The sequence below is a fragment of the Tursiops truncatus genome, chromosome 4, assembly GCF_011762595.2.
Source record: "Tursiops truncatus isolate mTurTru1 chromosome 4, mTurTru1.mat.Y, whole genome shotgun sequence".
Lineage (NCBI taxonomy): Eukaryota > Metazoa > Chordata > Mammalia > Artiodactyla > Delphinidae > Tursiops > Tursiops truncatus.
This window is the reverse complement of record NC_047037.1, coordinates 66,184,998-66,212,209: the sequence shown is the minus strand read 5'-3', so window position 1 is coordinate 66,212,209 and position 27,212 is coordinate 66,184,998. Positions and strand designations below refer to the sequence as shown.

Below are 27,212 nucleotides of genomic sequence, written 5' to 3'. Positions count from 1 at the left end.
TAACTTAATCTTTTATTTGAGAATGGGCAGGCTTTTCCTTTATTACAGTTTACTATCTTGTAGTTTTTTTAAGGATAGGTTCCCTGCTTTCATTCCCACATTCATCTCTACACCTACCTCTACCAATGGCCACTGAACAGCTTTGGCAAATGTCCTAGATCTGGTTTAAGAGAATTGACTGACAAATTCCCACAAATTAACATTTTGCAATTTTCTGAGGTCACCACAGCCTGTTGGTTGCTGGAAAAGAATAGAAGTCTCCTAACTCAGGCTACTAACACAGCTACCACCACCATCACCCCACTTCCAATAAAGAAAAGTGATAAAAAATTCATAGTCCCTCAAGTTTAATCAAATATTATATGTTGCAGGAATATGGTAAGTCTTCTCAGGAATTTGAAGCATATCCAATTCATAATGAGATGGAAATCTTTAAAAGTATTCCCATGCGAGTGTCTTGAATCTCAAACCTATTAAAACATAATCATTTCACAGTAACATTTGATATAGAAAGGAGGCAAGGGATACAACTAATAAAAAGGGATATCATTACTCTAACTATGTAAATTCCTGCCTGGTTCAAAACTATTCTCGATTAGGAGTAAAACTGGCTTTTAAAATACAGAATGTATTTAGAAAGCCAGAGTTTTTGACTTTTAGACTTGGAAGAACATTACCAATTGGAGAAAACTACAAATGGCTTCTGAATGCAGTTATTTATTACCAGCCATGCTCACTGAAGCCTTAAAGGATATCATTTTGTCACTCTTATTTTGCTGCTATTAATATCTTACTTTGAAAAATACTTTCATTCAGATTGTGGATTCCTGTTGGGTGTGTTTCCCACCTTTTCCTTTTGCTTGTCATTTGGAATTAGGAGTGAATATTAAAAGGTAAAGAGGAAAGCAAATGGCCAGCGAAACTATGAGAAATGCTTGAGAGTTGTTTGTTGTTTTCTTAAGAAATAAAATACCTAGCTATTTATTTATAACATGCTAATCAAATAAACATAACCCATTCTTCTCTTCATGTCTTCCAACTGAAATTAAGAACCAATGGATGATAGTGATCTTATTAGTGGTACTATATTAGATTGAGTTAGCCAGGTTTTAAGAGAATTAGCACATTTCCCTACACACCAGGAAACAGATATTTCCTTTCTGTTGTGTTTTGGGGGTCCCTATTCAAGGTCATCTAGATACAAGCCAGACTCTGCATAATAGAAAGCCTTTTGAATGGAGGCAGTTGTGGATTAGACTGTACAGTCATGAAGTCGGGTGGTTTTATCATTATTCTCAGGAGAACTTGCTCTGCACAAGCATGAATGGACTATTCTCTTAATGGAAAAGACTGCCTCTATCTTCATTGTAGACATCAGAGTCGGGGCAAAATGTAAGAAGCGTTTTCTTTCTGGGACATTAGCCACTTGTGTTTCCTCTGCTCATGCTTGTGTGAGATAGAACCCAGAGCTAAAAGGAGCATGAAAACCCCTGCACTTCAGGATCCTCGCCTGTTTGCAAGTGAGAAGAATGGGAACAAAGAAAAAGAGGCAAAATGCTTCTTCAAATTCTTTAGCTTTCATCCTTCTCCTATTTTACCAGTCCCTACAGTATTAGGATTTATAATGTCCAGGTGATAGACTAATTTGTAACTGGGTAGAGTAGGTTCCTGATCAATGGATGTAAAGGAATGTTGCTTTTATTTCCCCTTTAGTAAAAGTGGCTTGAAAATATTAACAAGGAAAAAGAGCATTGTGGCTTCACTTCTCTGTGTGAACTCCCCACGTACGTGGCAGTTCCTTTCTCTCAACCGGTCCTTAACATAACTGGGATCTGAACTTCCCATCCTGACTCCAGGACACTTCAGGCCATCTAAAGTCCAAAAAGAGACCCCCAAGTTTTTAAATAAGAAAGTAATCTACTCAGCTGGGCATGGGTGGGATGAGATGGCCTATGTCACTTTCAGGAGATGTAGAAAAAGAATACACAGAAGGAAAGAGTGCTATACATTTAGAATCTACTAGTAATTAGTCTAGTGATCACTGGTTAGGAAGCCTTGGCGAGTCACTTACTTTCTTTGTGAAAAGGATTTCTGGTCATGAATGAGGATGATAATGATATCTCTCTAAGAGTGTATGGTGAGGTGCGATGCCCTGCGTAACCGTGGTTCTCACTTTGAAGTCTGGACGTTGAGCAGATGAGAGGAACCCACTTCTTGGCTCTTGTTTTTCAGATCACTATGTGCAGGTGCTGGTTTGTCAGCATGAATGCGTGAGGGAACTTGCCACCCGCCCTGGCCGCCTCTCACCAATCGAGAACTTTCTTCCCCTACATTATGACTACCTGCAGTTTGCCTACTATCGAGGTAAAGCGTGGATTATCTGTGAAAAACTTTGGGGGGAAGGGGTGTGGCTCATCACAAGAGACATCGAATTTTTGTGGGTTAGTCCTCCACCTTCCTCAGTTGTAATCAAGCTATGGGTGTGTATGCATTTCTGTCTCACCTCACATCACTACAGCTCAGAACAAGAGCAGACGGTGAAACCACAAGTGGGCAAATGTTGTGACAATGCCCTGAAAGTTATACTAGATTGATATTTTATGTGATTTTTAAATTTAATTTTTCGACTTAATTTGAAAAGATAATATACTCACAGGTTTAAAGACTAAATATTTAAAAACCTCTCTCTCTTTCTTTTCCCCACAACCCAGTTTCACACCCTAAAATCCACAGTTTCTTATTTACCCTTCCAAAATTTTATACAGAAACAACACACACACACACACACACACACACACACACACACACTGTCTCTGAATTATTTTATCCTCCTACACATAGAAGATAGCACATTATTTACACTCTTCCTCACATTGTTTTCTTCACTTAACAATACATATCAGATTTTTTTTAGTATGTTGGACCTATGAAATTCCCTTTTGCTTGGTCAAAAATGATCAAATTTGGGAAGTTTTATAGGGTTCAATCTAGTTGTTTCAGTACATACAGATCTTCCTCATTCATTTTTCTTCATATCTAGATATCACCATACTATAATTTATTTAATGTGTCTCCTTACTGATGAGCATTGTGTTGTAATTTTGTGTTGTATTTTACTATTACAATCAATGATCAAATGAATATTTCCTGCATGTCATTTACATTTGCATGTAAATATCTATAGGATAAATTTCTAGAAGTACAGTTGCTCCATCAATGGTTTATTTGTTTGTAATTTTGACAGATGTTGCCAATTTGTTCTCCACATGGAGTACACTTTTCATTGCACAGCAACAGAATATATTATCAAATTCTAAATATTCCCAAATCATTACGTGAAATTGATATCTCAATAAAGTTTTAATTTCCATTTATCTCATTGAGAAAGAAAGAGTGAGCATCTTATGTTTAAAAGCAATTAATAGAATTTGTATTGCTGAAATTGGTCTTAGATATCATGTTTTCAAATTCAGTACAAAAATCAGAATTAACTTCAAAAATTCTACTCTGTATTAAATAATGTAAGTTGGCAGCAAATATCTTCAGGTGGAGCTTTTGATAATTTGTTGAAGACATCTAGCAGCATAGCAGACCGAAGTTAGTACCTTTGGAATACCTGAAATCCTGTCCTTCCTTTCATCTGCAACTATTTCTGCTGCTTCTGCTCAGCCTCACGGCATCTTCCCTCTTTTCTTTTAATTTTTATTTTATATTCTAGTACAGTTGATTGACAATATTGTGTTAGTTTCAGGTGTAAAGCAAAGTGATTCAGTTATACATATACATATATCCATTCTTTTTCAGGTTCTTTCCCCATATTGGTTATTACAGAGTATTGAGTAGGGTTCCCTGTGCTATACAGTAGGTAGCATCTTCCCTCTTACTGATCATTTCATGCTGACTCTCATGGACATGTTGACATATCTTTAAAAAATTTTGTAGACCAACCTAGGCTGACTCTAATGCCGCAACTCCTGGATTTTTCAGTTGGCGAATATGTGAAAGCCTTGGAGTGTGCCAAGGCCTATCTTCTACTCCATCCGGATGACGAGGATGTCAGAGACAACGTGGATTACTATGAGAGTCTGTTGGATGACAGCATTGACCCAGCATCTATCCAGGCCAGAGAGGTGAGACCCATGTTCTGAGAAGAAACTCATTATTCTGCTCAGTGCTCTGGGGAGAGTTGGTAAAAATATAACACTTCTCTTAAAGATAGCTAACAATTTAGTAAAGGTTCTAGGACTCAGTTCTTTGCAACTTTAATTAGTAATGCTAAAAGCGTGGTTTTCGCCTATGTGCTAGCTTGTGAAAATCTACAGAGATAGAGACATTTTCTGCAGCTGTGAATATTTTTTTAGCTCATTTGTTACTGTCTAAAGAAAATTATTTCCACTTGAACATTAATCATACCTTTTAACTGTTATTTAAATATACATTTTCTTTTTTTTTCTGTAGGATTTGGTGATGTTTGTGAAGCATCATAAACTGGAATCAAAACTAATAAAATCAGCTGCAGAGGGTCTGGGATTTTCATACACTGAGCCGGTAAGAACAAAGAGGAGAGAGGAAAAGGTCTTTAAAGGAACTATTCGGTGGACTTCTTATTTATGATTGTATTCCCCAGCCCCTTTTGTTGAAGATTATAATCCCCTGCCTTTTGTAAACAAACACTGGAGGGAGCAGGTGTTTACCCCGTATATGTGATGAACTGTAAAAGACTTTAACAGATTTCCATGTCACTGAGAGCTAAAGTCAGAAGCAAATATACTTGGATAGGAAAGAAATGTTTTGAATATGATATGTTTGCCTCAGGATTGTGTTATTTCCTAATTTCTGTATACAACATTTTGTATTTTCTTTTAAACATTTCTCTTAAACATTTTAATCAATAAAAAGACTTCAAAAGAACAGAATCAGTCACAATCGTACTACCTATCATGCTGACTACTTTTTTCCACGTGTCCATGTTGTCTTGTTTTTTCTTATTTTGGGGGGCTGCGTTGGATCTTGCTCTGCACAGGCTTTCTGGCTTTCTCAGTTGTGGCGAGCGGGGGCTATTCTTTGTTGCGGTGCATGTGCTTCTCATTGAGGTGGCTTCTTTTGTTGTGGAACATGGGCTCTAGGCATGCAGGCTTCAGTAGTTACAGCACACAGGCTCAGTTGTTGCGACACATGAGCCCTAGAGCATGTGGGTTTCAGTAGCTGCAGAGCGTGAGCTCAGTAGTTGTGGCATGTGGGCTCAGTAGTTGTGACTCATGAGCTCTAGAGTGCAGTCTCAGTAGTTGTGGCACATGGGCTTAGGTGCTCTGCAGCATGTGGAATCTTCCTGGCCCAAGGATCGAACCCATGTCCCCTGCACTGGCAGGTGAATTCTTTTTTTTTTTTAACATCTTTATTGGAGTATAATTGCTTTACAATGGTGTGTTAGTTTCTGCTGTATAACAAAGTGAAACAGCTATACATATACATATATCCCCATATCTCCTCCCTCTTGTATCTCCCTCCTACCCTCCCTATCCCACCCCTCTAGGTGGACACAAAGCACCCAACTGATCTCCCTGTTCTATGTGGCTGCTTCCCACGAGCTATCCATTTTACATTTGGTAGTGTATATATGTCCATGCCACTCTCTCACTTCGTCCCAGCTTACTCTTCCCCCTCCTCATGTCCTCAAGTCCACTCTCTACATCTGTGTCTTTATTCCTCTCCTGCCCCTAGGTTCTTCAGAACCAATTTTTTTTTTTTTTTAGATTCCATATATATGTGTTAGCATATGGTATTTGTTTTTCTCTTTCTGACTTACTTCACTCTGTAGGACACACAGACTCTAAGTCCATCCACCTCACTACAAATAACTCAGTTTTGTTTCTTTTTATGGTTGAGTAATATTCCACTGTATATTTGCGCCACATCTTCTTTATCCATTCATCTGTCAATGGACACTTAGGTTGCTTCCATGTCCTGGCTATTATAAATAGTGCTGCAATGAACATTGTGGTACATGTCTCTTTTTGAATTATGGTTTTCTCAGGGTATATGCCCAGTAATGAGATTGCTGGGTCATATGGTAGTACTATTTTTAGTTTTTTAAGGAACCTCCATACTGTTCCCCATAGTGGCTCTATCAATTTAATTCAAACCAACAGTGCAAGAGGGTTCCCTTTTCTCCACACTCTGTCCAGCAATTTATTGCTTGTAGACTTTTGATGATGGCCATTCTGACTGGTGTGAGGTGATACCTCATTGGAGTTTTGATTTGCATTTCTCTAATGATTAGTGATGTTTAGCACCCTTTCATGTGTTTGTTGGCAATCTATATCTTCTTTGGAGAAATGTCTATTTAGGTCTTCTGCCCATTTTTGGATTGGGTTCTTTGTTTTTATGATATTGAGCTGCTTGAGCGGCTTGTATATTTGGGAGATTAATCATTTGTCAGTTGCTTCATTTGCAAATATTTTCTCCCATTCTGAGGGTTGTGTTTTCATCTTGTTTATGGTTTCCTTTGCTGTGCAAAAGCTTTGAACTTTCATTAGGTCCCATTTGTTTATTTTTGTTTTTATTTCCATTTCTCTAGGAGGTGGGTCAAAAAGGATCTTGCTGTGATTGATATCATAGAGTGTTCTGCCTATGTTTTCCTCTAAGAGTTTGATAGTGTCTGGCCTTACATTTAGGTCTTTAATCCATTTTGAGTTTATTATCATGTATGGTGTTAGGGAGTGTTCTAATTTCATTCTTTTACATGTAGCTGTTCAGTTTTCCCAGCACCACTTATTGAAGAGGCTGTCTTTTTCCATTGTATATTCTTGCCTCCTTTATCAAAGATAAGGTGACCATATGTGTGTGGGTTTATCTCTGGGCTTTCTATCCTGTTCCATTCATCTATATATCTGTTTTTGTGCCAGTACCATACTGTCTTGATTACTGTAGCTTTGTAGTATATATAGTCTGAAGTCAGGAAGCCTGATTCCTCCAGCTCCATTTTTCTTTCTCAAGTTTGCTTTGGCTATTCGGGGTCTTTTGTGTTTCCATACAAATTGTGAAATTTTTTGTTCTAGTTCTGTGAAAAATGCCAGTGGTAGTTTGATAAGGATTGCATTGAATCTGTAGATTGCTTTGGGTAGTAGAGTCATTTTCACAATGTTGATTCTTCCAATCCAAGAACATGGTATATCTCTCCATCTGTTTGTATCATCTTTAATTTCTTTCATCAGTGTCTTGTAGTTTTCTGCATACAGGTCTTTTATCTCCTAAGGTAGGTTTATTCCTAGGTATTTTATTCTTTTTGTTGCAATGGTAAGTCGGGGTGTTTCCTTAATTTCTCTTTCAGATTTTTCATCATTAGTGTAGAGGAATGCAAGAGATTTCTGTGCATTAATTTTGTATCCTGCTACTTTACCAAATTCATTGTTTAGCTCTAGTAGTTTTCTGGTAGCATCTTTAGGATCCTCTATGTATAGTATCATGTCATCTGCAAACAGTCACAGTTTTACTTCTGCTTTTCCTATTTGGATTCCTTTTATTTCTTTTTCTTCTCTGATTGCTGTGGCTGAAACTTCCAAAACTATGTTGAATAATAGTGGTGAGAGTGGGCAACCTTTTCTTGTTCCTGATCTTAGTGGAAATGCTTTCACTTTTCACCATTGAGAGCAATGTTGGCTGTGAGTTTGTCATATATGGCCTTTATTATGTTGAGGTAAGTTCCCACTATGCCTACTTTCTGGAGGTTTTTTATCATAAATGGGTGTTGAATTTTGTCAAAAGCTTTTTCTGCATCTATTGTGATTATCATACGGTTTTTATCTTTCAATTTGTTAATATGGTGTATCACATTGATTGATTTATGTATATTGAAGAATCCTTGCATTCCTGGGATTAACCCCACTTGATCATGGTGTATGATCCTTTTAGTGTGCTGTTGGATTCTGTTTGCTAGTATTTTGTTGAGGATTTTTTGCATCTATGTTCATCAGTGATATTGGCCTGTAGTTTTTCTTTTTTTGTGACATCTTTGTCTGGTTTTGGTATCAGGGTGTGGTGATGGTATCAGGGTGATGGTGGTATCAGGGTGATGGTGGCCTCGTAGAATGAGTTTGGGAGTGTTCCTCCCTCTGCCTCGTAGAATGAGTTTGGGAGTGTTCCTCCCTCTGCTGTATTTTGGAAGAGTGTGAGAAGGATAGGTGTTAGCTCTTCTCTAAATGTTTGATAGAATTTTCCTTTGAAGCCATCTGGTCCTGGGGTTTTGTTTGTTAGAAGATTTTTAATCACAGTTTCAATTTCAGTGCTTGTGATTGGTCTGTTTATCTTTTCTATTTCTTCCTGGTTCAGTCTCAGAACATTGTGCTTTTCTAAGAATATGTACATTTCTTCCAGGTTGTCTGTTTTATTGGTATATAGTTGCTTGTAGTAATCTCTCATGATCCTTTGTATTTGTTCAGTGTCAGTTGTTACTTCTTCTTTTTCATTTCTAATTCTGTTGATTTGAGTCTTCTCCCTTTTTTTCTTGATGAGTCTGGCTAATGGTTTATCAATTTTGTTTATCTTCTCAAAGAACCAGATTGTAGTTGGCAGGTGGATTCTTAACCACTGTGTCACCAGGGAAGTCCCCCATGTTGTCTTTTAAACATTCTTCACATGAAGACATCCCTTTTGTAGAAGTAGTACCTCTATATATATAGATTTCTATTTTTATTTATTGATTTTTATTTGGGATAGCATAAGCAATTTCTTTATCTTTACAGCTTTCAAAATTATTTTTAGCTACATCTGTAGTTGATGTACAATAAATAAGTTAATCCTCTTCCTGATGTTTAACATTTGTTTATTTTTTTTTGTTGTTTTTTTGTGCCCTAATGAATGCATTAAGCATTTTTCTTTCTACTGAACTATATCCATAGGATAAATTTCCAGAAGTGGGTTAACTCTGCCATCAAAGGATATGAGAAGGTTTAAAATTTTTGAAATTTTTTTTCTAGGAGAGTTTTCTGGTACCTTCATTATTCCTAACAGTTCATAAAAGTTTATGGTTTTACCATGAACTTCTCAGCAATGAGAAATAACATCTTAAACTCATTCATATGCCTAATATATTATGTACAAAATGGTGCACCACTGTTGTTTTAATTTGTATTCCCTTGATTACCAGCAAAAATCAACTTTTCACAAATTATTATTAAGTATTTGTCCTCTCATTTGATTTACCTGGACATGTATTTTATTCATTTATCTGTTCATTGCTATATAAGTTCTTTATATACTGTACATGTTAATAGTTAATATAAAAAGCACTGTTTATAATATATCCTATTTGTAACACAGTTTTCGTCTCTTTCTTAGTTATGTTATGTTTTTGTTGACACATTTTTAAAATTAGGATAATTTTAATGTACGTTTCTAGTGTAACATTTCTAATATGTTTATATCCGGTCTTACTATTTTTGAAAGTTATGTTATCCCAAATGACCCTAGGAAAAACAATCACTTACTTTATGATCCTATACAGATGATTAACCAGACTGGACTTTTTGTTTATTTGCTTTATTTATAAAAGTGAAAGGAGTCATACTTAATTATCTTCTAAGTGTCTTCTTGCTACCAAATTCTAAATCACTTTCTTGGACAAAAGGATGGATGCCCAGGCTAATTCCATGCTATTTTTTTAATCCATTTTGTCTTAGCCCAAATTGCACCAACCTTAGCCTTCCTTTTTATTAAAATTTAAAAATAAATACTATATTATAGATTTATATAATATGCAAGTTTTCTAATATTTTAGGTCTTTTGAGTGTTTTATCTTACTTCTGTACATGGAATTTTAGTGACAAAAGTACTGAGTTTTTGTTATTTTTTTAATTTAAAACAGAATTATTGGATTCAATATGGAGGACGACAGGATGAGAATCAGTAAGTTCTCCATTTAGAATGTTTATTTGTAATGAGAAGAAATACTTAGAATCATATTTATTGTAAAGAACTTGGGCTCTATGAAATAGGCAAAGGGATATAATTAGAAGAGCTCTGAACTGGGAATTAGGAGTTCTGCATTCTGGTCCCGTATTTCCAAGGCACCTTAAATAATTTATCTTCCTCTCTGGGTCTCATGCTTTTCCTCACATCAAGGGGTTGAATCAGGTGATCTCTAATGGCTAAATGTTCTGTGACTCTAAATCAGAGAAAGTTAGATGCTGTTTTTGATTTTTTAATAGGAAAAAAACAATTAAATTATCTTTTTCATGCTAAATTTTCTTACTGCATTTATTTGAAAGCATCAAGCTCGGAAAGTTTTACAGCAAGCTAAAATATTAAGTGTCATGAACTCAATCAGAAATGAAGAAAACGCAATTTTTAAAATGATAGATGTCAAAAGTCAGTTTACATGTTCTGAGCATTTCAAGGAGTCATAGAATTTTGGAGTCACACGTTTGAGATTGTCCACTGAAAAAAATATGCACTCTAAAATTGAGAGTTACGTTTTTTTTTTTTTTTTTGTGGTACACGGGCTTCTCACTGTTGTGGTCTCTACCGTTGCGGAGCACAGGCTCCAGACGCACAGGCTCAGTGGCCATGGCTCACGGGCTTAGCCGCTCCGCTGCATGTGGGATCTTCCCGGACCGGGTCACAAACCCATGTCCCCTGCATCGGCAGGCGGACTCTCAACCACTGCGCCACCAGGGAAGCCCAGGAGTTATGCTTTATTCAGTGGATTTTCTGAGGACTTCAAGCCCGGGAGACAGCCTCTCAGATGGCTCTGAGGGACTGCTCCCAAGAGTTAAGGGAGGAGCCAGGATGTATATGAGTTTTGTAACAAAAAGCGGACAGTCAGAATAGCAAAAGATTACTGTTAATTAAAGAAAACAAGACATCCCTAGTTAATTTAGGGTTTACGCTTTTCTATGTATGGGAAGATTTCAAGAGCCTGGGCTCATTGAAATCATTCCTTTGATATGCACCTCAGCTCTCTGGGGCCAGTGTCCTGTGTTTTCCCATCCTGAGTCCCCTCAGGGTGCACCGTTGCGGGGAGGCTGCAGTGCCTGACTGCTTGATGGTGTGTATCCTGTTTCCATCCTCAGTTCCTTCAGTGCTCACCATCAGGGGAGGCTGTAGTGGCTGATGGCTTGATGGTCGCAACATCCTTCATTTACTGATATGGCAGGTGGCATTCTTAGTCCACAAGATCTTGAAGTCCAGGTTATTATCAAAATCAGAAACTGAGGCCCTGACAAGGCAAAGGACTCAGTGTCTCACCATGAAGGACTGGCAGATCCAGACCTTCTTATTCAAAATCTTGTGGTCTTTCACTGAGCTTCAAGGGCTCAACCCCTGGGTGACCTCAAATTATTGCAAGGGATCCAAGAATGTATATGCATATTTGGATTTGCTCAATTTGTATATATTGAAAGGGCATCATGCTATTGTGTGTGTTCACAAGGTTTGACACAAACTCATGTCTTCTATCTTGGAATAGTCGAGCACCACTACACTCGGACATGATTTATTTCAATTCAACCATCTTTCAGTGATGCACTCTATATTCAAGACATATAATACAACACTCTGAGCATTGTAAACATGCATGTGACCATTGTTTCATGCTCTGTTGGTACTCAAAGTCTAATCTCAAGGCGTTTACATTATGGATACAATGAACTGTAATAAAGGTTGCTAAGAAGATTTAGAGAAGTGAAATAGAGCACACTCATTGGGAAGATAGAGAAGAGCTTCATGGAGGCAATGGCATCTAATTTGATCTTGAAAGATGTGGACTTGTGAACCACAAAACTATACAATATGAAGTCATAGACTACCTGAGTAAGGTATCCTTTGCCTTTGAACATCTTTATTCGATGGGATATTGCTATTTCAACTTTTTTTTTTGAATGGGCAGGGTCCCTTCAGGAGTGAATGCGGAGGGGGCAGAAGTTCATGGATTACCAGCGCAGAAAAAGTCATCACCCAAGATAGACCGAGACCTAGGAGAGGGTAAGTATTGTTGCACTTTCGCTCTTAGAAGGAGGGGAAGGGGAGGCTGGGACTTGGCCAGTTCTTACCCGGATCAGGGCAGAACCCATTTTCATTGAAAAATAAAGAACAGGACTAAACTACTCCAGTTCATAAAATTCTGCAAGCAAGTCTCAAAAACAAGAATGTCTCAGTCGTGTATATCACTACTTTTGGTTTTCAACAAAAGCGCTACCAAATTCACTCACAGGGGTCCTATGAGCTAGGCAGGGACTATATGATCATTGCCGTCCTCAGCTGAGTAGCTGAGGCTTGGAGAGGTTACCTGGCTTACTTCTCTCACATTGGAGGGGAGTGCTAGAGAGCATGGAATAGACCGTGTATCGGGGGAACTTGAAGAGACAGGTCACATGGGATATTAGTTAACTTAAGATCCTTGAGGCACATATCTGATCAAGGCTTTGAGAAATCAGTAGAATTTAGATTAGATTGACAGAAGTGTGGAGGAAGCCATTCAAGTGGATGAAACAAAGGACACAAAAGGCTCAGAGATGGAGACAGCAGGATATTAGATGCCTGTTTACATAACCTCAGAATGACTGGAGCCACAGGTAGAGTGTTGCCAAACGTAGGTTTTAAATAGAGCCAAACATTGTTGTAATCATAACTTATTAGCAAGTGTAGTACTAACAACAGTAGTAATCCTTAACAATTATTATTACTTCTATATGTTTTACAATTTTCCCAGCATATTTATACACAGTTCATTTTAATACTGGCAGCATCTCCTGTGAGACAAGTGTCCCCCACTTCACAGGTAAGAAAACTGAGGCTCACAGAGATGTAGTGACCTACCCAAAGCCTCAGAGCTTGTAATAGGTTAAGCAGGCTTTTGAATCCAAATCCCATTTTCTGTTCTTCACCTGATGATGGAACATAGAAGTGTCTAGATATCTGAAATGTATCCCCTATTGATTAAATAATTGCAAGATAAGAAGACGTTTTTCAAAAACCTGCATTGAGAATAAGTACAGTCCCCCTTTCCCCAACAGGAGAGATGTCAGCACATTCCTCTAGTTGATTTGAAAACTTCTGGCTGTCTGCAGCTCTCACATTTCCCAGCCCTTTCCTTCCTCAGCTTCCAAGTCAGTTTGAGGCAGTAAACAGGATAATATGCTCATCTAATCTGACCTGGACCTCAGTTTGTAGTCACCAAGCCCAAGCTATTTTACGAGTGCCAGAGAGCTTCATGGTCAGCCAGAGTTCACGTTGCTTTTTAAGCTGAGAAATCACCCAGGAAGTACATGCCAGTAAGCTGCACTTTGCTGTAAACGTTTGGGAAGCTCCAGGACAGTTGCCAAATTTCAAAGCATTTTTTTCCTGGCTACCAGGGGATCTGATGTCCAGCAACTGACTAAGAAGGCTAATGGGAAGAGTAGAACAGAAAACTACACAAGATGGAGAAAGGTCATGATTGACTGGGTGGCCAAACTCTATCATTTCTGCCATTGAATGCGCTAATGAATCATAGGATGTTCCCTGGGAACCTACTGGAAAGCCTTCTGTGCAGTCACTAGAGATCAAAATATGGTCTAAATAAAGAACAGTGGTAGACAAGAGGCAAAGTTCCCAATGAGAAAACACTTTCAACATCTTAGTTTGACTGAAAGCAGATGTCAGGGAGGCAAGAAAGGATGCGTGCTTCCAGATAGAATATATTTCAGCTTTTCTCATTTTCCACAAAGAGATTGTCATCTACTCTGGTTACCTAACAGTATTTAGTAGTATTCATACTGGATGTCTCCCGAGCATTAAGATGGGAGTGACTCAGGGCTACTGCACCCCAGAGCGACTCCAGCCCTTGGAATATGCATGTCCTCTTATTAAAAACATCTGTCACTTATCCATTCTTCTTTCAACCACCAGTTCTCCAAAAGCCCTGCTCGAGAATAATCCCAGAGTCAGCGGGGGTAGAGTAGAAATAACTTTGAACTTGGAGTCAGGAAGCCTATCTTAGTCTGATGTTCTCCAGAGTGATGGGTAACTAGAGACTCACTCTCTCTGACCCTTATGGTCCTTTACCTGTAACAGAAGGATAGCAACTCTTTGGAGAGGACGAATATGAAAGTCTTTTGTAAACTGTAAAGGGCAGTGCTCATATAAGGGCTTGTTAGCACACTCCCGTCGTAACTTATATGACCTTGTCGTATTTATGGTAAAATATATCTTCTTGCCATGAGCCATAGGCAGTGAACACAAAAGAGCATTTTCCTGTAAGATTCCTCTTTATTGCAAATGGAGAGTCAGAGCCAGGCACATACTTTATGAATGAGAGAAGAATTAAGTTGTTTAACTAAATCTCCTTAGGCTGTGGTTAAGAGTTGGCTGAAGCTGTCAAATCAGATCCCAGGAACCACAACTTATTGGACTACATTTTTATTTTTATTTTAATGTTTTTCTCTGTCTGTTGTGCTACTAGTCATTTATAGGCTGGTAGACTTGCATTTTTGAATGGCAGGATTTATTTTTCCTTCTACATTTTTGTTTTCCTTTTGGTTAGTGGGTAGGTAGTTGCCTGTTTTTTGTTAAATGGATGTGTGGGAAACCTCTGTATGAAACTCTGTGCTTAGTGGTGGTTGTGCGAGCTGCATGAAAGGCAGATGTCTATACAGATTCTGCCCAAACCTGTTAGAATTTAGGTATTTTAGACTCTGTGTTGAGCTCTGTCCCTTCACCTGATCTTTGTATATTGCTTATGCCATGGTTGGGGAAATTGTCAATATCCCAGTAGCTCTCTTTTAAATATAATCCATTATGCCATATGCTTATTAAGATGTCTCTTTCGAACTTAACACAATATACCAGGCACATTTTAACAATTCAAACATGAGCATCATAATAATGGAAAATACTTATACAGAGCTTAAGCATGGTAGGCATTTTTCTGAATGTTCTAAAATAACTTTTGAAGTCATGTTTTGAAAATAAACTAATATATTTAAAGTGATACACTCTCAATATAGAAAATGAGAAAAACATGACAAAGTACAAACCAACCTAGTCCACTAAACCCTTGATCTGTCTTCCATTTCTATTCGAATTTTATACTAGAAAATTCTTTCCAGTGAACGTGCAAGTATCTTGTCTTTCTTGTTGAAGGAACGTCTCTCTCTGTGTTTCTGAATGGAAATGGAATATGCCATTCACTTTGGAATATTTGAGGGACGGTCTCAATGTAAACTATATAGATTAGAGCAACCTTTCCCAGACAAACTGTTTTTTGTTAAGAGGTCCGTTCCACGCTGTGAAAAAAATTTAGCACAAAGGTAGCAGCTTACAATAACATACACTTACTATCTCACAGTTTCTGTGGGTCAGGACTATGGGGGTAGCTTAGCTGGGTGCATTGCTTCAGGGTCTGTCACAAGGCTCCATCAGGTGATGATCAGGGCTGACGTCTCTTCTAAAGCTGGGAAACTATCTTCTTCCAAGCTCAGATGACAGAATTCGATTCCTGAAAGCTGTTCTCAGTTTCTTGTTGACTGTTGGCTGGAGGATGCCCTCAATTCCTTGCCGTGTGAGCCTGTCCAATACAGCCACTTGTTTCATCAGACTATAAGCTGAGAAAGCAACAGACTGAGTCAACCAGCAACATAGAAGTTGCAATGTTATGTAACCAATCAAAGACGTGATATCCCATCACCTTTGCCATATTCTATTAGTTAGAGGCAAGCTGCAGGCCCCACCCACACTTGAGGGAAGCAAAGTACACAAACCTATGAGTACCAGGAGGCTGTGACCATTAGGGGCCAACCTAGAGTCTCTCTGCCATAGGAAGGAAGGAGGGAGGAAGGAGGGAGGATGGGAGGGTGGGAGGGAGGGAGGGAGGGAGGGAAGGAGGAAAGAAGGGGAAGAGGGGAAGGAAGGAAATGAGGGAAGGAGGGAGGAAACAGGGAGGGAGGAAGGGAGGGAGGAAACAGGGAAGGAAGAAAGGGTGGGTATTGTGTTAATTTAAGGGTGAGAACGGCTGCATATTATATTGATATTTAGGAGATTCATAATGCCTGTTCACATATTAAAAGTTCCAAGAAGTCCTCTTAAATTTTGTTTACTCCAGTACTTCCCAAACATATTTGATCTATAAACTCTTTTTTCATTAACAACTTTTCTGTAGAACACAGTTTGAAAAACATTGAATTATAGGAGATATATAGATATAGATAGATATAGATATTTATGTATGTATTTTCTGTTCATCCAAAAGATTGATACTAAAACTGGGAGCTTGTGGATATATTCCTGGAATCCAAGAAATTCTGTATTTATAAATGTTGATGGCCATTTAAAAAATTAAGAGGAAAAAAAAATAATAAGAGGGGCAACTAGTGGGTCATCTGAATAACCCCTTATAGCCAAGGACTGCCATGAGATTTCATACCTCAGTGGGTATGGATGCAGTTACCATCACATTGGCATCAGTTAATAACACTTCAATGATCAAAGACTAATAAGAATTGAAGTAGGACAAACTTATGAATAATGTATTAAGACCAGATGAAGGCTAAAATTCATTATGGTCCACTAAGATTCCACAGTAGTTTCAACAGAGAAAACTTGTAGTAGAATGAGTCATCACACACCAAAAGCACTCTGAGGAATGCTGGCTCAGAAGAACCAGGGCCAGATCACTCATTAGAATATTCATGTGGAACATTGCTTTTTAGTTTCCACAAAATAATATTAACCATTTTATTAATATTGTTAATTTGAATTTAGCTGGTTTTATGGTCTTGCTTTTATTTAATCTTGTAAATTGGTTTGGGTATGATAGTTGTATGAAGCTATAAAAATAAATACTGTACCTACAGTTTTATGATTGCAAACATGGAAGTAAAACTGCAGTACAAATAATTCACTGAAGCTTCTTAGGGAACTTTTGCTTTAACAGATAACCATACATTACTCAAGATTGAGAAACACTGTCCCATTATTTTAATATTCCATTAATCACGGGCTGTACTAACTCTTTTATCCCAACTGGCCTAATAACATTCAGTGCCATTCCCTAGTTTGACTAATCTGTTTTAAAGCCAAAGAGTAGACATCAATTTCAGTTGTCTCCTTCTCCTTCAATGATGTGTTTTAGACAAGTGTGCTGGTGACCATTGCCCAACTGGGGGGGGGATGGGAGGAGCCCTCCTCACCCCCGTGCCCTCCATGGTGAGCTGCCCTTGTTGACAGGCATCAGGTCCCTTAGGAGGAATATTATAAAGAGGAGAAAAACAAGTTTTACTTTTCTATTCAGTTTTCTGCTTCAAGGTGTTTGTACTTTGCTACACTGGAAGATTTCCTCACCATCAGAGGCTTTGTCCATCAGTCCTATTCTCTATGAGGAAAGAACCATGTCAGGTCTAGATTTTGTAATTTCGCCACCAAAACATAGCCCCAAAGCATCATGCTTTGAAGAGCCAATATGGAGCTAATTTTATAAAGTTGGAAGCTCTGTCCAGTGAGGGAGAAGGTGCCTACAGGAAACTCTCCTGTGGGGGAGAGAGCAGAGAAAAAGAGATATTCCAAAAGTCAGACCATCCAGAGTCAGTAGGTGGTGGAAAGAAGACTGGAAAGGAGTCAGGTGACTTGGTTATGACTGTCCTGATGGGCATTTATTCCCTGAGTTACTTGGTGAAGGTTTTGCTCTAGATACCGGTGGAACTGAGGACACAAACATGTCGTCAAATAATTTATTTCTCTCTTTGTTTCTTTCCTTTTTTTTCAATTGTTTGGTTGTCCTGCTATCTCTTTAAAAAGTCTTTACCTACCCTGAGGTCATGTCATCCAGTAATTGCATGAGATGTTGTGGCAGAGGTAGGAACCCAGGGCTGTGGAGAAGGGAGGGGCCCACTGCTGAGAAAATTCTGGAAAGTCTTCAGCGAGAAGAATCCTATGAGATGCCCAGTCTGTTTTGCAGGATCATCCCTGGAATCAAGTGGAAAAAAAAATAGCTTATCAATCCCCAAATCCTATACAAATGTAATATATTAATTACAACATCATGGGGAAACCTGGTAGCCAGACATCTGCTTTTTTCTTGAATCCATATTGCATTTCTCAGGCTTCCAGATTTGTAATTTGTCTTTGCGTTCCTAAATATTCGTGAGGAAACTGACTCCTGAACTGCACATTGAAAGCTGTTGGGTGTTCTGTGCTTCCCGCCTTGGGGACAGAGGTAACAAGGACAACCATGTGTTTTGTCCCTGCAGGTGGCCCTCTGCTCTATGAGAACATCACGTTCGTCTACAACTCCGAGCAGCTGAACGGGACTCAGCGCGTCCTCCTGGATAACGTCCTGTCAGAAGAACAGTGCCGGGAGCTGCACAGCGTGGCTAGTGTGAGGACCGGCAGCCCTGCTGTGCTGATCTGGCCTGAGCATGAAAGAGCTTTGGTCCTGGACTTACTTGGAGCCAGGAAACCAGGCCTGAAACGTTACTTTCTTTAGGAGAAGGACATTGATTGTGGAAGCACTTTCATAGCCTTTGGGTTGGGGTGATTGTAGTTTTGTCCAGCTCTGGACATAGCTCTTGGGTCTGGAAGAGCTAGAGGCTTCATTCCTAGGACAACTGTATCCAGCATGTGCCCTGCCTATCATATAAAGTCGCTGGGAAAAGTCTCTTTATTTTTATCAATAATTAATCAATATATTAAGTATTTATGTTCTACTTATTTCTACAGAAAGCAGTGGCACCATTTTATAATGAAAATGCGGGGTGAAAGTTAAATAAAGATGCCTCTTTTGGTTGGAAGAATTAATGATACCGGAATCCTAGAATAAAATGGAGACGGTTCTGAGTATTGACTTTGGTTCTCAGCTTTCTGGCAGTCAAGGCAGAAAGGGAGATGGGATGAATTCGTTATCCTCATTAGTAAAGCACCTTGTATTTTGCTTCTAGGGAATCATGCTTGTTGGTGATGGATACAGAGGAAAAACTTCACCCCATACACCCAATGAAAAGTTTGAAGGTGCAACCGTCCTGAGAGCACTCAAAGTAAAACTTAACTTCTTTTGGATTTGAATTCCTAAGGGTCAACCCAGGATCTTCTGGGAATGGCAGATACAGGGAAGAGAAAGGTTTAAGATATGGACCTATCAGCTCATTGAAGGGAGCAAGTATGAAATGGCACCTTCATTGTTTTTAATCACTCCTTCATTCCTCCATTCGGTTATCAATTGATCAAACTCTATTTCCTAGATTGGCATCTGACAAATAATACACAACCCCCTTGTCCTCAAGTAGCTCAAGGTCCAATGGTGAAAACGTACTCAAAAAAGTTATCAGTCTGTACTGCGAGAGGTGTTTTTGTAGAAGAGTGAGGAAAGTGTTCTGAGAGGAGAGGAGAGGGATAATTAGCTCTCAACTTTCCCTCATTTTCCTAAACCAAATCCGCAAGTCTGTAGTAGTATTCCCACGAGCCAACAGAGAGATGAGCATCCTATATTGGCTTAATAAAACCTAGCATCTGTTTTCCTCCAGCCTTCCAATCAACCCGGTAGTTTCTAATATTCTTCTTTTTCTTCAGTTTGGTTATGAAGGCCGAGTCTCCCTGAAGAGTGCCCGTCTGTTTTATGACATCAGCGAGAAGGCTCGAAAGATTGTCGAATCCTATTTCATGCTGAACTCAACCCTGTATTTTTCCTATACACACATGGTCTGCCGCACAGCCCTGTCTGGTGAGATTCCAGAATCTGAACATGTTCCCTTTTACCCACAGTGAAATGAGAAAGAAAACAATGCAGAACAAAGCTCTGTGAACATGTCAGACTAACGGTTCAGAAGAGTTCTACATTTCTAAAACAAAAGAAGCTTACTCACTCTGATTTTTCCCTTCCCTCTTTTTCTACTTTGCTGGTTCCCTAAAGTATTAGAAGACCATCACGCTGCCTATTTTCCCTTTCAAATCCATTTCTTCTGCTTGCTACAATCACACAGAAAAATCCCTTTCTGCTCTAGGTTTCACTTTTCAGGGTTCAAGAACCTGGAAATTACAGTCACCATTATGCCCACCAGCATTGAGGGGAAGCATAGAAGATAAAAAGGATTGTTGAAAGAAATGTTTTCAAAAGGCAGAGACCTCCTCACTCCCTGGCGTCACTATTTTTTTCTCTACATCTTCTCTTCTATACCCTCCTGAGGAGGAGGGGGGGAGAGAATGTCACAGAAGTAGACTTTTCCACTTGTGAACCTTCAGCTGCATCAAATCTTTTCTTTTCTTAATTTTTTTTTTTTTTTTTTTTTTTTTGTGGTACGCGGGCCTCTCACTGCCGTGGCCTCCCCCGTTGCGGAGCCCAGGCTCCGGACGCGCAGGCCCAGCGGCCGTGGGTCACGGGCCCAGCCGCTCCGCGGCATGTGGGATCTTCCCGGACCGGGGCACGAACCCGCGTCCCCTGCATCGGCAGGTGGACTCTCAACCACTGCACCACCAGGGAAGCCCAAATCTTTTCTTTTTGACGTTTGCATTTTATCCTCATCCTTTGACTGCCCCACACAAAGTACAGCCCATGAAATGCATGGAATTTCTGCATGTATATTTATATCGGAGAACTTTTATAGCTGAAGAGACAGGTGTGACTTGCCTACAGTTTTTTACATCAAGTTCATATCGAAGCAGGACCAGAGTCTCTTCACGGTGCTTGCCCAGCGTTCTTTAGCCTGCTCTGAGTTCTGATCCTCAGAACCAGCCACAGGAGAAGACAGATTGCCAGCTTTGCTCTTGGAGGTTACGGCATTCAATTTCTCATGCTTCCCTGTTCCCTTTTCTGGCAGGTCAACAGGATAGAAGAAATGACCTGAGTCATCCCATCCATGCTGACAACTGCCTGTTGGATCCAGAGGCCAATGAATGCTGGAAGGAGCCTCCTGCTTACACATTCCGGGACTACAGGTACCGCCAGCATCTGATTCAGAACCAAGCTTTTGCCCAACAGTTATCAAAACCCCATGGAAACTAGAAAGCTGATCTGTTTTGCTTGTCATCACATTCATCTCAATGAAGCAGAAATGCTCAAATAATCTTCTGAAGCGGCTGCCACAACTGAGAAGTGATTTCAGCATATCATATTTTTATCTTAAAAATCCCTGCACGATTTGTTGCATCTTATTCCACAGAATGCCCATTTTGTTTTAATATAAAAAGTAAAGTTTATGGTTTTTTTTCTCACTTGGCTTTTATTTAAACATATTCCTTGTGGTATATGTATTAATATCTCAGTCTGAGAACACAGGGTGTGCGTCTCAGCAGGCATAAGGGATCACAGCACATCATTTATCTATGTCTGCATTTTGTAAGTAAGAAACTGAAAACTGAGGACAAAAAAGTTTTGTCTTATTGAATGATATTTTACTGTGTAAAGAGTCAGTTGTAGTCATCATGTATATAACGTGTTAATTATTACTACGCTGTGCTCTATACAAACATGTTTATTGAGCGCCCCCTATCTGCAAGACTTGGATACACCCCTTAGATCTCTCCAGCTACTTACGGAAAAAATACATCCTTTTGACTTACTAGTATAAAAGGAAAGAACAGAGTTTTAGATTCTGTGGGCGAGATCAAAGGGCTAGATTAAACCTAGCTAGATTTTATTTGGAGGAGGTGAAATGATAGATGAAGTTTGACGTATAATTAAAACTTTAACCTGAGTGGAATAAATAAATACTTCAGGGTTATGACCCTACATCTGATCTTACTCTTGAAGGTTAGGAGGGTCAATCATTTTAACGTTTAGTTCAGAGGAAACTTACTAATCAGGCTGGTCAGTTCATGCCCAGTCTGCAGTATTCTGCGGTGATGTTGTGTAGTCATATAGGAGTACAAATTGCTTCCCTTTCTTCTTACAGTGCTCTCCTATATATGAATGATGACTTTGAAGGAGGCGAATTCATATTCACTGAGATGGATGCCAAAACTGTGACCGTAAGCAAGCCTATTCTTGCAAATTTATCTAGCATTTTTAGTCTCAATTTTGCCATTTTCCAAAGACTGCTGGATTTCAAATATTTCTGAGCTTGAGAATTCATGAGGTGGAGAGAGATCCAGTAAATGTATACATTATAAAATGTTAGAAATGGAATCATCAATAAAAATCTTCTTTTCCTTTTTACAGATGGGTAATTTAAAGAATATATATTAAGGATCATATAGTTAGTTTGTGTTAGACTTAGAACCTAGGTCTTCTGATTCTTTGCCAAGTAATCTGATGGGAACCTAAAAACACCTATTCTTAAATCACCCACGACTATGACAAGTCAAATGACTCTACAGAATGGCTTTCAGGTACCCTGGTGCTCTGTATGTTAGGTGAGCATTGGCTTCCATACCCCTCATTATCCAAATTATGATATGCGTGTGTATATATATATGTATACATATATATACATACATATATATATATAAAATTCTGATAGTAAGTAAACCTATACTTGAAAATTGATATATACACATTCACACAGACACACGTGTTATATATTCATACTTTGGATGAGATTCTAAACACACCTTCGTAGATCAAAAATCAAAAGTTAAACTCAACCACCATCTTCCTAAGCAAACTAATGCCTTTGGACAACCAGCCTACTGAACACATATAAACTGTATAGCCAGAATCTTTGGTTTTTAAGCCGAACAGCATATGCCATGGTAGAAAAAAGAGGTTTTCCGATTGAGGAGATAATTGAATTATAAGTAGATTATGAGATATCTCTTTCCTCTATACAAAATCAAAATAGTTGAGACATGTATGTGATAGATTTCAAGGATTTTGCATTATGTAAGCTATTTCCACAACTTTTTTCTGCGTTTTATTTCTTTCCCCTCTTATTTTGTACCCTTTTCTTGGTCTCATTCATGGCATACTACCAGGGTGTAAGCAAATGATATAAAAACGATGTATTACTGGACTTAAAGGGAAAACCTATGGGAATTCTGGTTAAAATTGTCCAGAAACATTGATCTAATTAAGAACAATATTTCATACACTTTAATGTAGTGTATATTTAAAAGGTCATGATGCCTCACACTCTTTTTTGTGAAAAGCTTAAATATTATCATGGGAGTATTTTGATGCTTCATGATTTGGGAAATTAAATCAAGACTGATGATCCAGGCTCAGTTTAAATGCCAATACAAAAATATCAGCTTTTGATAAGCCTCTGTGCAGAAAGCATTTGATTTCTGAGCTCTGCTAACAGGTTCAAAACTGCTTGAATCTCACACAATTGGAAAGAAAATCAGGCGGTGGTTGAAAAGATTTCTTTGCTTCTGCGCCATCTAGTGGCCATATTTGGAAATGTTCAATGTTTGAAAGTAAGTAAGGCGGGAATATTATTGATATGTATGAATCATAAATGAATCATTAAATATGTGTGAATTCACCAATTTTTGAATTAAAATTAACTGTAATTCTGCTTTTTAAAGATGTGAAAGCAGATGCTACTCCTCTTTAAAAGATTTATACTTTTAAGATAAAGATGCAGCTATTTTTAAAAGTACTGAATCTAACCACCACCATCCCCTAAAAAAGTAAAACTAATTTAAACAATGTTTTAATGAAAAAGCTCCAAGTTGAGAGATCTATGTTCAAAAATTAGTTCTACTTCAGATTAATGCATATGGTAGAGTTTTGGGAGCATGTTGTAGATAATTAAAATTCTTAGTTAACCAGTGCCAATAGCAAAGAGTAATGGACAGTTTTCCTTTTCAGTTTTCCCTCCCTTGATTCTGGAGGGAAAATGGGAGCAGGGAAATGCCCCAGCTTTGTGCTATGCAAGGAAGAATAGTCTCCTAAGTTCTTTACTTCGGAAAAATCTGGAAATTGTAGAATTACTGAATGGTGGCTGAAGATGTACATTTATTCAAGGCAAGTACAGCACAAAGCCTTCTCTGACTTTAATCATCAGTTAGATGCAAATCAAAAGGAATTTTCTTTCATCATACTTGGAAGAGCCATGGATTATTTTCGACAGCAGCATATTTGTGAAACTTGGGTATTTCGTTATTTTGGTTTCTCTGTGCAAGTTTGAAAAAGATAAAATCCAATGAGTTCCATTTGCTTCATGAAAAACTAAACTCAGTGGGGCTGTGTTCCAAACGTATGTTTACAATCATTTAAACTTCAGAATACATTTTCCCTTAGAAGCAATGTCATTAGTGGAGCTTGTTTATTCCTCCGCATACCTGATCTATGAGAGGTGATGCTCTCCATTTGATAAGATTAGTCCTTTGTGACTCCACGTACCTGCAACCAATCCCAACCGCTTCAGGCAATGGATAGCTTCTTTTCCCAAAGTTCTTCATGTGTAAACATATTTTCAATTCTTCCATCAGAGACAAAGCATTAAATTGTTCCCACAGCCTCTCTTTAGTATTGTAAGATGTTGATGCCAAGACTCTAATCACGTAGAAGCAATGGCAAGCACGTGTGGATAAGTAAGCCCTTGACCAGCACCAGGGAATGAGCAGCTCAGAAAAATTGAAATTAGATCCTAAAACCATGCGTATAGGAAGGCTTTCCTGTCCTGCTTCATATGTCTTCTAGTATTAGTTAACTTGCTGTTTCTGTGTGAAAATGCACAACAAATTCCTGCTCCAGAAACACAAAATCGGATTGATGCTGGAGGCACCAGTAACTAGGAACCTAGATTCACATCAGAAAGTCACTTTGATGAAGCTGCTTGAGAAAAGCAACTCTCTCTAGCAAAGACAAATCAACTCCTCAATTATCGTGAACAGAAGAGTAACCCAGAAAGTGACTGCTTTTCTCTGCTCTTCCTTTTAACACACACACACACACACACACACACACCGCACACACACACACACACCCCTCAGGATCTTTGACTACTCCGCTTACCTTTGACCTTCCACAAGTTCGTCACACAGTCTGGGAGTACCTACGTTAAGTAGCGTCCAAGGACTTCAGGAAATCTTCCAAATATTCCTCCTGAAGCTGGCAGTGGAAAAACTTAGCCGATCCCATTTTATGGCGAAGGGGACCAAAGGTTCTTCTAATGGTCATATATCAACTCAAGTCAATTCAGAAAATAGCTAGTTAGAACTGGTCCATCTTATCAAATAGTACAACGATTGGTGCCACTTTCTTGCTTTTATTTCTAAGCTGTACTATGGAATAAGTCAGGTTTCTGTGTTTCCCAAGAAAGAAAAATGAACTCTGCTTAGAGCAGACACTTTATTCACGGAAGCAAGGCCCCTAATATTCCATTGCTTCAGCTTACTCAGTTTGGAGAGCCTGCTTGTTTGATCTAATGCTCTGGCTCAGGGCCCCCAGCAGTGCCTCTTTCCCTTCTACCCTGTCCTACCTAATCAGTAGTGGACAGCTCCATCTGAGCCAAGCTTGGAAGGGCTGTGCCCATCATTCCAGAGCCCTGGAGGCCATGGAATTGGTCACCTAAAGGGGTGGTGTGTTCTGATCCCTGGAGGTATGAAAACATTGGCTAAGGACTACTGGGCAGGAATATTGTAACAGGAATTAAAGTATCACATGGGATTAGACTTGACTTTTAAAAAATTTTGTATTATGAGAAGTTCACAAACCATAAATGCACAATAAGGAATTAGAAAGGGTGCCTCCAAGGAACCACTACCTAGGTCAATTATAAGAATTTGCCAGCACTCTACATGTCCCCTTGATTTGTTTTTGCCATTCCACAAATATTAAATGTACGTCTACTTAGGCCAGATGTTGTGCTAGTGCTAAAATTAGAGACGTGAATTAAAAGAGAGAGCCTTTGCTTCATGGAGTTTACCAGCCACCAACATAGCATGTATTGAGCGATTGCCATTTGCCATGGACTGTGCCAACCGTTTTACCTGATAACTTTATTTTCTGAATTAGGTATTGTTTTGACCTTATCTTTGTTTTACAGTCGAGGAAACTGAAGCAACTTTCAACCCCAGGATTCCATTAGAAGGATAGAGAAGGGGGATTGTAGAAATGGTAACAGTATAGGAATTGAGAGTCAAACTTTCACTCTCTTTCTCAGGCCTCTATAAAACCAAAGTGTGGGCGTATGATCAGCTTCTCATCTGGAGGAGAGAACCCGCATGGGGTGAAGGCAGTCACCAAGGGCCAGAGGTGTGCTGTGGCTCTGTGGTTTACCTTGGACCCACTCTACAGAGAATTGGTGAGTTTCTGACCCACCCAGAAAGCCACTGAGACATCCTATAGACCTGCTTCATGAACTGATTTATCGGAAAAGCCCTTTTGATCCATAACCCTTCAGGGATCTTAGAGATCATGGGGAAAAAACCAAACCAAAACAAAACAAAAACTTTTACAGAATCCTTTCTGTCTGGTTTCCAACACTGGCTCTGTTTTCTAAGCAAGAACAAATTTTGTTAATCAGATCCGTAACCTAGCAATTACGCATTTGATGTTTGTAGGATGAGTTTGAGGAAAAGAAGGGCTATGAATGCAGTTCTTAATCAGATGAGTTCTTAGAAGTGAAGCTTTGCAGAAATAGGCATCACAGCCGTATTTGGCAGAGTCTCTAATTAGTCTTGAGTTTATTGATAAATTGTCGCATCAAGAGAGAGGAATCATTTTTTACTGGTCACTGGGAAGACTGATCTGTTTTCTCAACAAATCCTTGAAAAGTTCACTGAATAATTTATGAAACATATGTAGAAGAGGGTGAGGACACCTGAAAGTTTATCATTTACTACTATTAAATTAAATATTAAAATGTTGTTATTATTCTATTGGAAGTAGCTAAGGATACTTAGCCCGGGTAATAGACCGTGATCACATCCTTCTGGATGCTGTGGGCAGAGATTATGGTGTCTGTCTGTGAGGCTGCAGAGGGATGAATTAAGACCTCTGGATACAAGCCCCTGGGAGGAAAATCTAGGCTCAACATAAGGAATAACTTTCTAATTGTCAGCACTATTTGGTGGACTCGTCTTCTTTGGAAGTATTGAGTTTCTTGTCACTGGACGGCTCCAGTCAAAGCCTCAGCAACTGCTTGGCATGGAACGCTGAACCTGAACCTGAACCTGAAACTTCATGGCAAGGGCTAAACCGGATGACTTCAAAGTCTCCTCCAGCCTTGAGTCTTAATGAAGCTATGAAATTCTAGTGTTGAAAATGGCCTTCTAATCAAATTTCCTCTTTACATCCCTAAATTGAATCCAATTTCATCAGAAACTTTAAAATGAGTTTCTCTTTCTCATATACTTTCTGC

At 38.9% G+C, this 27,212-nt stretch overlaps 1 protein-coding gene across 3 annotated transcripts in view; it reads left to right on the top strand.

The window, feature by feature from the left end:
* P3H2 (prolyl 3-hydroxylase 2) overlaps positions 1–27,212 on the top strand; it is a 152,123-nt gene that overhangs the window by 113,542 nt on the left and 11,369 nt on the right. For 2 of the 3 annotated variants that reach the window (XM_019946293.3, XM_073804019.1), the window contains exons 5-15: positions 2,233–2,364; positions 3,988–4,130; positions 4,459–4,548; positions 9,863–9,903; positions 11,885–11,979; positions 18,219–18,346; positions 18,906–19,001; positions 19,534–19,684; positions 20,778–20,895; positions 21,852–21,927; positions 26,013–26,153. In XM_019946293.3, coding sequence (XP_019801852.1) covers positions 2,233–2,364; positions 3,988–4,130; positions 4,459–4,548; positions 9,863–9,903; positions 11,885–11,979; positions 18,219–18,346; positions 18,906–19,001; positions 19,534–19,684; positions 20,778–20,895; positions 21,852–21,927; positions 26,013–26,153 — 1,211 coding nt within the window. The remainder of the gene's footprint in view (positions 1–2,232; positions 2,365–3,987; positions 4,131–4,458; positions 4,549–9,862; positions 9,904–11,884; positions 11,980–18,218; positions 18,347–18,905; positions 19,002–19,533; positions 19,685–20,777; positions 20,896–21,851; positions 21,928–26,012; positions 26,154–27,212) is intronic. The other variant, XM_019946294.3, reaches the window with a different exon arrangement.